This window comes from Zingiber officinale, chromosome 7A (genome assembly GCF_018446385.1).
Source record: "Zingiber officinale cultivar Zhangliang chromosome 7A, Zo_v1.1, whole genome shotgun sequence".
Lineage (NCBI taxonomy): Eukaryota > Viridiplantae > Streptophyta > Magnoliopsida > Zingiberales > Zingiberaceae > Zingiber > Zingiber officinale.
Genome location: NC_055998.1, coordinates 63,460,620 through 63,473,166, shown reverse-complemented (window position 1 = coordinate 63,473,166; position 12,547 = coordinate 63,460,620). Strand labels below are relative to the sequence as shown.

The 12,547-nt window shown below is 37.1% G+C and overlaps 1 protein-coding gene across 1 annotated transcript; it reads left to right on the top strand.

Moving 5' to 3' along the window:
- Nucleotides 1–736: 736 nt before the first annotated feature.
- On the top strand, nucleotides 737–4,225 carry LOC122001446 (formin-like protein 11). The gene is made up of 4 exons (XM_042556191.1): nucleotides 737–2,212; nucleotides 2,294–2,487; nucleotides 3,072–3,307; nucleotides 3,407–4,225. The coding sequence occupies exons 1-4, from the start codon at nucleotides 753–755 to the stop codon at nucleotides 4,136–4,138; spliced, it is 2,622 nt and encodes an 873-aa protein (XP_042412125.1). The 5' UTR covers nucleotides 737–752; the 3' UTR covers nucleotides 4,139–4,225.
- The last annotated feature ends 8,322 nt before the right edge of the window (nucleotides 4,226–12,547 follow it).

Genomic DNA, 12,547 nt, shown 5'->3' with positions numbered 1-12,547 from the left:
AAGTTTTAACCACCAACTGTGCACAACAGTCATGGTCTGATTAAGCCATATGAGTACAATATTACCTCGAACAAAGAAAGTGGGGGGCTCCTATGTTCGAATTAAGAGGACCAGACACTAGAAAAGGAAATCCTAGTAGGTCGGGTGGACCGAAGGGCAGGAAGACTTGGTGGGTCGATGGATTGAACTTGGGAAGCATGTGGTCCTTTGTTTGAGGGGTGATTGTTAGGTTTGCAAGGTTGCAAACATAGTCCCACATTATAAAACACATGGGAAAGATCATGAGTTTATAAAGAGAAAAGATATCTCTATTGATATGAGGTCTTTTGAAGAGAGCCCAAAAGTAAAATCATGAAGATTTAGGTTCACAATGGATAATATCATAAAACTATGAAGATATTTAAATTTGTTTAGATCCTACCAGATATACTATACTTGGAATCATATGCAGTGATTTCCCACCCACCTAACAGGAAGGACCAAAGAGTTAAATGAGAAGAGTTTTGTAAACACTGCTGCTACTACTACGAGACTACCATTACTAATGAGACATAGCTAATGATGCCAAAGAGGCAGAGGGCCTTGACTGCTCACAACTGCCGTGCTCAGGGATTCCTTGGAGTAGCATTAAAGCCTTGGCTTCTCAGATCCAATCCACCACCCAACCCAACTCGACGTTTTCTCCTCCTTTTTTAGCTTTTCTCATTCCCCCTCCCTCATTCCTCCACGACGGCACCAAAAGAGGAACAGACATGGTGTTAGCTTCCAAATTCCTCTGTATTCTCGTCGTCGTCGCCGCCGCCTTCCTCTTCTTGTATTATACCCTGTTCGGAATCTCTCCGTGGGATGTTCCAGATGAGAGCAGAGCTCTGCAGCGGTTCGACGGTGGAGCTCGGGAAGTCGGAGAAATCCGTATGTCGTCGGGGGAAGACAATGCCGGCGACGACATGGCCGCCCGGATGCTCACGAGGCTCAGGTTCCTCCTTGGCGTCAAGATTACCAGGCGTGCGAGGGAGACGCACTCCCCTGCGCCAGCTCCTTCATTCTTCGCCGGGAAACCACCTCAGTTTCACTTCTCCAGGCCCCATCGCCACCCGGCGTCGCCGGTGCACCGCCACATTGCTCCGGAGCAGAGTCTGGAGTACGGGAGTGGCAATGGAGCAAAGAAGAGGCACAAAAGAGTTGTAGTGATCGTAGCAGTGCTCGTTGGTGCCGCCGGAGTAGTCGTCCTCTCGGGCACTGCCATCTTTCTACTCTGCAAGAGTTCAAGAAGAAGGAACTCCAAGAAAAGGTCCGAAAGGCTGGTGTCGATCTCTCGCCGGAGACCCATCCTTCGCGCTCCCTCCGGCAGAGCCGACAACGTGAGCTTTGACCCCACCTCCGACCAGTTCTATCTAAATTCTTTAGCCAAATATCTGGAGAATGACTTCAATATGAAGGATGCCGCACCGGGGGAGGCCATTCCTAATTGCCAATCACCAAAAAATGGGCATCAGGATGACGACGACGATTCCTTCCACTCAGTTTCTTCTCAGCCATTGAATCACTCAGCTCTGAGTTCATTGGAGGAGAACTTTTCTCCGGTGAGTTCCTACAAGTCCACTTCACCGGTTCGGAATCCAACTTCAAGAACCTTGGTGACTCCGCAGAAGGTCTCGACTCCAACTCAATCCTTCCTCTCTTCTTCCTCACAAAGTTTCAGCGGAAGGAGATTTCAAGCACCTTCTTCACTTTCCCTGGAGGATAATGTTTCTCCATTAATGGCAGAGATAGCATCTTCTTGTCCCTTTTCCATGGAGGTTAATGTTTCTCCAATAATGGCAGAGAGAGCAGCTTCTTCTTACTTTTCCATGGAGGATAATGCTTCTCCAATAATGACAGAGAGAGCGTCTTCTTCTACCGCAAGGAGTACAAGCGATAGCAATGAAGCAGTGGTCTTTTCTCCAATGTTAGGTATCAGTAACGGCCATAGTTCCAAAAAACCACCTCCACCGCCGCCTCCACCTCCGCCTATTAGGCCAATTCTGTTGCCCAGGAGCAGCTCAGCTCGTCCTCCACCACCACCAGCGCCACCATGTCCAATGCTGCTATCTAAACCAGTAGGCAACGATGGCACTCCACTTCCCAAGTTGAAGCCTCTTCACTGGGACAAAGTCAGAGCAGCGCCTGATCGTTTGATGGTATGGGACAAGATAAGATCGAGCTCATTTGAGTAAGAAAGCAAGAAAGCGATATCTTCTTTGTTTCGTATCATACCATAAAATTGTTAACTCAACCTTTTGCTTCAAACCAGATTCGACGAGAAAATGATCGAGTCTCTTTTCGGGTACAATTTACAAAGTTCAGCGAAGAAGCCCGAGGAAGGGAAGAGCAAGACACCTTCTCCTGGAAAGCATGTCTTGGAGCACAAGAGGCTACAGAACGTCACCATACTGATGAAGGCCTTGAATTCTACTGCTGAGCAAGTTTGCAATGCTTTGATGATAGGTAAACTAAGAAATTCAATTTACATTTAGTTCGTAAAAGGGAAGCCTGGTATATGAAGCTCTTGCCAATGCAAAGTCTAAAAAAAGGATTAGATCATATTAGGTTTATTATACACAATCTTATCCTGCATCGCAAGAGATTATTTCTATGACTCGAGTTTGTGACCACAAGAACACATGGTAGTAAACATTACTGCTGCATTAATGCTCCCCTTCAATTTACATTTAGTTCATAATTTCATAATTTTTGCAAGTTGATTTAGAAAATACAATAACAATCACAACACAGTGAGTCGTCACAACACAATCCAACTGTATGCAAGGTTATCTTGCTACTAGTAATATCAACGACAACAAAATGAGTTGAATCAAGTATATGCAAGGTTATCTCGCTAGTAATACTTGGATTATGAGCGGAAACTTGACCTTAAAACAAATACAAGATCTAAATATGTAAGAAGAATGTAAGTTATCACTGTGTCTAGAACTGGGAAAGAAAAGGGATCAACTGATTGAATAGTGGTTGAACGACTTTTTTCAGCTTGATAGAAACGAAATGATCGGTTGGTTTTCTACTTTCATTAGGTGAAGGACTGACTGCGCAACAGTTGGAAGCATTGGTGAAGATGGCACCAACACAGGAAGAAGAAGAAGAGCTCTCCAAGTTTGATGGCAACCTTGACGAGTTAGACCCTTCGGAGAAGTTTCTTAAGACAATGCTTCGCATACCCTTTGCATTCCCAAGAAGTGAAGTCATGCTGTTCAAAGAAACATTCGAGGATGAAGTAGCTCATCTTCGAAGCTCTTTTGCAATGATCAAAGTAAGCACTCTAATGGGAAAATTTTCACCATCTAGAATATATGTGATGCTATTAACTGGTGACTTTGCTCCTTTGCTAATCTTATTGATCTTTTTCTAGGAAGCTTGCAAAGAGTTCAGATCCAGTAGGATTTTCTTCAGGTTGTTGGAAGCTGTGCTTAAAACCGGAAACAGGATGAATGTTGGAACCATTAGAGGCGGTGCAAGAGCTTTCAAACTCGATGCTCTCTTGAAACTAGCAGACGTGAAAGGAACTGATGGAAAAACTACCTTGCTACATTTTGTTGTGCAGGAAATAGTTCGATTAGAAGGTCTAAATGTGAACGGAATGGAGATCAATAACACCAAGTGTAAGCTAAAGACAGCTGAAGAAAGAGATGATGACTACAAGGGAACTTGTCTAAAGCTTGTTTCAGGACTAAGCACTGAACTCACTAATGTTAAGAAGACAGCAACTATTGACTTGGATGTCTTGGTGACCTCTGTCACAAATCTTTCAATCGGATTGTGCCAATTGAAGCATTTAGTAGAGAAAGACAAGATTGTCAGTGAAAGAAGTAAGAAATTTGTGCTTGCTATGAAGTTATTTCTGAGTGATGCCGAAAGGATAATAGAAGAGCTGAAAGGTGATGAGAAGCAAGTGTTGCTTCAAGTGAGAGGCATCACAGAGTACTATCATGGAGATGTGAGCAAGGATGAATCGAACCCACTAAGAATTTTTGTAATTGTGAGGGACTTCCTTTGCATGCTAGATAGAGTGTGCAAAGATGTGGGCAGCTCAAGAATTCGACATGGTCCTATTCAGTTGCTGCCATTTGATAGGAGGAGCTGAGTTCTTTCTTCTTCCTAATTTTCATTTTTTCACATAGCAGCCAAATGTAGAGAAGTCGGTATCTTTCTTTTGTGTGAGAATTGTATGATGTGTAGATAAATCTGAACATAAATTTTGAAGCATCGTTGAGTTTGTATTTGTGGATTTATGTTTGTTGGATTCCCTCGGGCAGCTGCATTGCATTGTAAAATTTGTGAAGAAGTGCACGAGGATGCTTAGCTTGAAGGAGCGAATTCTAGTTATTCAGCTGCAGCACATTTGTTTGAGAATCTAGCAAAATTAGGGAATAGGATTTTTATGTTACACAATTTATTGCTCTACCTGAACAGGTGATGATGGCCTTGCTGACTTGCTAGTGTATTGCATGATGCCTTGTGGCTTGCATTTCCAAGGAAGAGTATGAGGCCCACACAACTAGTAAGGGTTGATGGAGTCCACCGACTATGTTGCAAAAATATGTTGGCTGAATATTCATCTACAATCAAATGGTAAAAGGGGATTCACTTATCCTAGCGTCCCTACTAATCCGTTCAAGTCAATACAAAAAAGATAAATTACGGATGTCTATTAACCATTAATATAGACGGTCAAGACATGGGGAGATGAACTCAGATGCACCGAATTTTAACTCCAAAATCTCATGTAACTACAATTAAAAAAGATTGCTCAAAGGAGAGAGAGGACTCACTGGTTGTGAATTCCCAATGGAATTGGAATTCGGATCAGAATGAACTAGTTTGTACCTTTTGGTTGGTTGGACCTATTTAGGTTTCTCTTGAGCCTTTGGGTGGCTTGAACAATTCACATCATACCAATTCACTCAAAACCATTGAATGAGTTGGTCATGGCACATGACTCAAAACTACACCGATGCGCATATCATGTTAGTGGAGTAGCCATCCACGAGTGCCATATTGTGTCTTTTGTGTGCGACGTGAACCTCATTTCAGTGTCAGGGACAGTCCATCATGAGTATTGCAAGGGTTCCATCCTTCTTTGCTGCCCTTGCTTTTAAAACAAACTGCCCACCAAATTGATGCTTCACTTGCTGAGAAAGGGGTTTTTACCTCACCAAACGCCCACAGAAGAAGGCAGCTATGAGTTTAAAAAGGAAGCTCGAGAAAAAAAATGAAGTGGATTTCCATGTTTCTATCAAGAAAAACATGGTTTCAGTTGGCTTGGAGAAGAAAGAATATCAATGGGTTTTCACTCCAGTCCTCGAGCCATCTTTTGGTATTGGACATATTATATACTGCTTTGTCGAACAATCTTTCTACACAAGACCAAGCAACGCAAAGGATAGGCAGGCGAATGTGTTCAATTTCCTCCATTTGTGGTTCCCAGCAAGTGCACTGTCTCCATCAGTCTAGACGCAAAAGTTGGAAGATGTAGCCGAAATCATCACAAAATCAGAGCATGAAACATATCTCTTTTCTTTGGGTATTGTGATTGGATCTCTGCAGGTAACACAATAAGGAAACGGTATCAAAGGACAGATGAGATTGGTGTACTGTTGATTCAACCGCCAGCATTATGCTATTAGAACATTAGGTAAATCCACACAGTTGAGAAGAAAATGAAGGATGCATGAAATCCCACTAACCACAAGGATTTTGCCCCAATCAACCATGGTGAAAATTAATATCAAATTACAAGTCTATTAGATGAAACTGCCATTGCAGGGCGTGGATACGCAATAAACAAGATATGGACCAGCTTTTGCACTTTGTTTATAAAAATATTATATATTACCTGAAAGAAAAAGCAAACAACCAATACGTTTAAGACATTGGAAGTAAGGCCTATGATTATGAACAATTTTAAAAAATGTTAATTGTTCTTATCTGTGATATTTTTGTTGTTCATCTCAACAATAGAGTGCATCAATACAACAACAGGGCTGCAACAATTCTTGCAAGAGATTGCCGGAACATATTGACGATGGATTGCTGCTCGTTTGTTGGTACTTCCTCAAGTAACAAGTGCTCAGCAATCTTTGCACTGAGAGGTCAGATCCTCTGGTCCAGAATTTTCTAAACTAGAAAGGCCCTATTCATTCATTGGATGGGTGGACTAGACTCTACCTATTAAACAAGTGGGATCCAGTCCATCCAATCAATGAATGAACAAAGGACCAGGATTGATCCAGGAATCCAGGACAAAAGGATCCTTGCCCTGCACTGAAACTCTTCATTAGGGGTGTTGGATTTTTCGGGCCACGAAAACCGCTTTTCGCATCGCGGAAATCCCGAATCACCCATGCCACCGAATCCGTGCAAAGGATAAATTCGAAAAATTTCGAGTACGAGTTAGAAAACTTCGATTTACACTAAATCTACAAAGGCTAAGATGTATATACCCTTGATGCGCGCCCTACGCGAATCCCGCTCGTCCAAAATGCCGGATCACTAGACCGTCAAGCGTACGGTCCTCTAGAAGTATCCACACGGACAACTTAGGTGGAGAAGACCTAAACAAAGGTGTGCTAGCACCTTGATAGGTCACGGCAAGAAGAAGAGAGGGAGAGAGCAAGAAGAACTCAAGGAAGAAGGAGTGAATGTGAATTACTTACCAAATGAAAAACTCCTCATCATCCCATCAAGTGGCCGGCCACTATCATTTGTGTAACTCCCCTCATTAATGCATTAAGTGGCCATCAAAGAGGGAATATGTAACCTCCATGAGGTGGCACACACATGTGCCTTGATGATGTGGCACATCATCATTGTCCACTTAATGCCAAGTCACATATGATGTGGCATAAAGTCAAGTCAAACTTGACTCTTCCTCTTCCTCACAAGTCAAGTCAAACTTGACTTAATCTCTCTCATGGTTGATCTAATCCAACCATTTAATTTAAGCCAATTTAATATAATGAATCTAATTTATTTAATTAAATTGATTCAATGAGTCATAATCTAAATTAGACTCATTGAACACATGAATCAACTTGAGTCCAACTCAAGTTAGCCCAATTAGGATTACTCTTAATCCAATTTGATTCATCAAATTAATCTAATCCTCTTGGTTCATCATATGAACCTAATCTCCATCTAATTGTCCTTAGTGTGTGACCCTATAGGTTCTTGTAACATTGGCAATGCCCTAAACCCATTTAGGAGCATAAGTAATGAGCGGTATCTAGTAACACATCATTACTACCCAAGTTACAAGAATGTTGAGATCCAACATCACCTTGTGACTACTAATTGTGACTACTCACAATATATGACAAGTGTCCTTCTATCCTAGACATCTAGATTGGTCAATGTGAGGCATAGACCGTGTCATCCTCTGACCAATCTAAATCTTGAACTCCAAGTAGACTCACTAAATCAAATGAGCTCAATATCCTATATTGACTCATTTGGGCATGCCCATGCACTTCGTGGTCTCACTCTATCAAGAATACCGATGTCTCTCCCGTCATATAGGAGGGATAGATCACATCTACATCACTCACATCCCTCTGCATAATTTGTTATCTACCCAGTAATCGCCTTTATAGTCCACCCAGTTACGAGTGACGTTTGACGAAACCAAAGTACATAACTCCTATGTAGGGATCTATGGTGACTTCAGGTCTAAGGACTAGTAGTCATACTAATAGACACATGAGAAAGTATATGACACTCATATAACGATCCATGATACTTTCTCATGGTGGGTCATTCAGTATACATTCTCTAATGTATACTCATGTGTCAACTTGATATCTTTATATCCATGACTTGTGAGATCAAGTCATCGAGTTGACCTACATGCTAGTCTTATTGCATTAACATTGTCCCTGAATGTTAATACTCGACTAGGAATGATTAAGAGTAGTGTTCCCTATATCATCTCACTATCGGTTCAACTAACCGATTGATATAGGTGAGAACCGTCTACTCAAGGACATTATTATACTTAGTTTATTTGGCACCAATACAAGTAAGTATAACCAAAATCCAAATGCCTTTATTTATATAGAATATGATACAATAAGTCCAATATACAATCATCAAATGATTGGCTCTAGGGCTCTAACTAACAAGGGGCTCTCACATAATTGTATCTCCTGATTTATGACCAATGTTAAAAAAGTTTAGGAGATGGTGAATCAAGTAAAATCCTGCATTCTCATATTTGAATTTTAAGTTTCAATTGATGGTTATGAATTCAACATTGGAATAAACTTGCCCTCTATAATCAAGTAATGATCTTCCAGCTATTTGAATTTAATATATGAAATCAATCAAATCTATGGAATATAGAATGGTATGAAGTTCCAAGTGCAAAAGATAAACCATGAAAATTTTCAAACCATGACAATTAATTTCTTACAAAAATAGAATCATTTACGGAAGTCACTGTTGGATCGAGACGTGCTAGGGGGGGTGAATAGCGCTCGCAGCTATTTCTTTTCGATTATCGGAATCGTAAAAAGCGTAAGAGTTAATGCAGCGGAATAAAAACAAACATACAAAGATTCAAGAGATTTTTTACTTCGTTCGGAGCCTTGATCGACTCCTACTCGAAGGCTCGCGATCCTTGATCGCTTTGCGTGGGTAACAACTATAAGCTCGATAAAAGGATTACAAGATGAAGTACAATTAAATGTAAAAACTAATTATACCGACGACAAGAATAGAATCTCGAAGCTTCGGGTCATCGTAAACTTGTAGCAGCACTTTCGGACATCTTTCAGAGCAGCACATTGGAGACAGAAGACTTGGAAATTCTTATTTGAGCTGCTGGTCGAGACCCCTTATAAAGGGTATTCAAGGCGCCTTCTACTGTTCACCAAGGCGCCTTGAATGAGCCGAGTCAGCCGCGGAGATAAGTGCTGAACTGGTCGAACCTTATCAGGTTCAAGGCGCCTCCAACCTCTCCAAGGCGCCTTCATCAAGCTGTCCAAGGCGCCTTGGATTCCTTCAAGGTGCCTCCAAGCTTGCTTCGCAGCCAGCTCAGGTTTTGCACCCGAGGCACCTCCAAGCTCCATGGAGGTGCCTCGGACACTGTTCATCCGAGGTTGATCTTTGCACTTTGGTCCCTGCAAGATACATTAGTCCCAAATATACCCTACAGCACAAAGTTAGCACATAAAACATAATAGATGTGATAATGACAGTCTTCGGACTATCCAAGTCTGACTTCAGATTTCCAACCGGAAACCCTAGGTCGACCCGACGCCTACTGTTCCCTCTACGGGGAATGCGTCCTCACCTACTCCACTCAGGAGATTTACTTGTTGCCAGTGCGATCCTCCAGATCGACTGGACTTTTGCTCAACACTCGACGCTTCCGGACTTTCTGTTGGACATCCGCTTCCCGGCTAGTCCAGTCTTTCACCTGGTTCGCGACACCAGGACTTTCCACCTAGGATTACCACCCCCTAGGACTTTTGCCTGAAGCCATCGACCTGCCAAGTCTTTCCGCATAGGGTTACCTCCCCCTATGACCTAGGGTTACCACCCCCTAGGGTTTTCCTCTACCTAGGGTTACCACCCCTTAGGACCTAGGGTTACCACCCCCTAGGGTTTTCCATTTGCCTAACCGCAGCTAGGACTTATGCCTAAGTACCACTTAGGACTTTCCTGCAAACTTGTTCAACATATTAGAAACCAAAACACCTTAACTTTGAACCCTTTGACATAATCAAAACATAGGTTCGATCGTCGGATGCTTCCCGCACCAACAATCTCCCCCTTTTTGATTATGGCAATACAGTTCGAAGTTAAGTAAAAAATAAGACAGTAAGTACAGAAACTTAAACAGAAACATAGAAACTTTCCCTTTGATTATGTTTAAGTTTACTCTTTACTTAACTTTTCTCTCTTCTCCTTTGACATAAATCAAAAAGAAACCTAGGAAAAGAGAAAAATAGTCTATGTAATTTTAAGCTCCCCCTAAAGGGTAGCATTTTTGAATTTTTACTTTTGACTTTTGAATTACCTACTCTCTCCCCCTTAATAAAACACTTTTTACTTTTGATTTTAAATTTCCTACTCTCCCCCTTTGCCATATATCAAAGAATAAGCCAGTTGGAAAGCATGTTTTAAGTTTTTAGAAAAAATAGTTTTAGTCTTTGAAAAAATGCTTGTGAAACACTTAGTTAGTAATTGAAAAATTTGTTAGTTATTTTTCTACTAAGTTAAAAAGGCTAATTTATGGATGACTTGAAGGATGACTTTAGCCTCTTTGTAAACTTAGTTGGTTTTAGAGGGAAAGAGAAAAAAATATGTAACTAAGTTTAGAAAAACTTAGCTAGATTTTAATGAATTTTGGAGGCAAATTATTTTGAAGGCTCTTTTTACTTGGCAAAAAAATTTTTGAAAGCCATGAGTTAAATTTTGCAAGGAATATGCTTTTAATACTTTTAGCTAAGTATAGAATGAATCTAATAGGTAACTCAGCAAGAATTCATAAAGATGGCTAAGTTTGAAAGTTGCTATATGAGTCAATTAGCTAAGCCTTTTGCAAACATTAAATTTTAAAAATATAGCTTAAGTGAAAAAAGGGACTTATCTTAATTTTGAATAAAATAAATTTTGAAAAAGAACTTGTTAATTTTTAGGTTGAAGAGAGAGAGTAGCTAAAATTTAGGTTATTTATTCAGTTGGTCCTTAAGTCCAAGCCTAAGTCAAGTTAAATAACAATCAAATTATTTAATTGGTGTTGATCAGGTATCAGAGCCCTAAAGTTTAAAGATTTTTAAAATGATTTTGAAAGATTTTTCAAATAATTTTGAAATTAAGGTTTAAAAGATTTTTAAAAAGATTTTTCAAAAATTTTGAAATTAAGGTTTAAAAGATCATTAAAAAGATTTTGAAATATTTTTCAAATAATTTTGAAATTAAGGCTTAAAAGATTTTTAAAAAGATTTTTCAAATAATTTTCAAATTAAGGTTTAAAAGATTTTTAAAAAGATTTTTCAAATAATTTTCAAATTAAGGTTTAAAAGATTTTTAAAAAGATTTTTCAAATAATTTTCAAATTAAGGTTTAAAAGATTTTTAAAAAGATTTTTCAAATAATTTAGAAATTAAGGTTTAAAAGATTTTTAAAAAGATTCTGAATGATTTTTCAAATAATTTTGAAATTAAGGTTTAAAAGATTTTTAAAATGATTTTTAAAAGATTTTTCAAAAATTTTGAAATTAAGGTTTAAAAGATTTTTAAAATGATTTTTAAAGATTTTTCAAATAATTTTGAAATTAAGGTTTCAAAGATTTTTAAAAAGATTTTTCAAATAATTTTGAAATTAAGGTTTAAAAGATTTTTAAAAAGATTTTTAAAAGATTTTTCAAATAATTTTGAAATTAAGGTTTAAAAGATTTTTGAAAGATTTTTCAAATGACTTTTAAAAGATTTTTCAAATAATTTTGAAATTAAGGTTTAAAATATTTTTAAAATGATTTTTAAAAGATTTTTCAAATAATTCTGAAATTAAGGTTTAAAAGATTTTTAAAAGATTTTTCAAATAATTTTGAAATTAAGGTTTTAAAGATTTGTAAAAATGATTTTGAAAATATTTTTCAAATAATTTTAAAATTAAGGTTTAAAAGATTTTAAAAAGATTTTTCAAATGATTTTGAAATTAAGGTTTAAAAGATATTTAAAATGATTTTTAAAAGATTTTTAAAATGATTTTTGAAATATTTTTCAAATAATATTGAAATTAAGTTTTAAAAGATTTTTAAAATTATTTTTAAAATATTTTTCAAATAATTTTGAAATTAAGGTTTAAAAGATTTTTAAAATAATTTTAAAAGATTTTTCAAATAATTTTGAAATTAAGGTTTAAAAAATTTTTAAAAATGATTTTTAAAATAATTTTGAATTTAAGGTTTAAAAGATTTTTAAAATGATTTTGAAAAATTTTTTACATAATTTTGAAACTAAGGTCTAAAAGATTTTTAAAAATGATTTTGAAAGATTTTTCAAATAATTTTGAAATTAAGGTTTAAAAGATTTTTAAAAATGATTTTTAAAAGATTTTTCAAATAATTTTGAAATTAAGGTTTAAAAGATTTTTCAAATGATTTTTAAAAAAAATTTCAAATAATTTTGAAATTAAGTTTTGAAAGATTTTTAAAATGATTTTTAAAGATTTTTCAAATAATTTTGAAATTAAGGTTTAAAAGATTTTTAAAAAGATTTTTCAAATAATTTTGAAATTAAGGTTTAAAAGATTTTTAAAAAGATTTTTAAACGATTTTTCAAATAATTAAGTTTTTTAAAAGATTTTTCAAATGATTTTTAAAAGATTTTTCAAATAATTTTCAAATTAAGTTTTAAAAGATTTTTAAAATGATTTTTAAAAGATTTTTCAAATAATTTTGAAATTAAGGTTTAAAAGATTTTTCAAATAATTTTGAAATTAAGGTTTAAAAGATTTTTAAAATGATTTTTAAAATTTTTCCAAT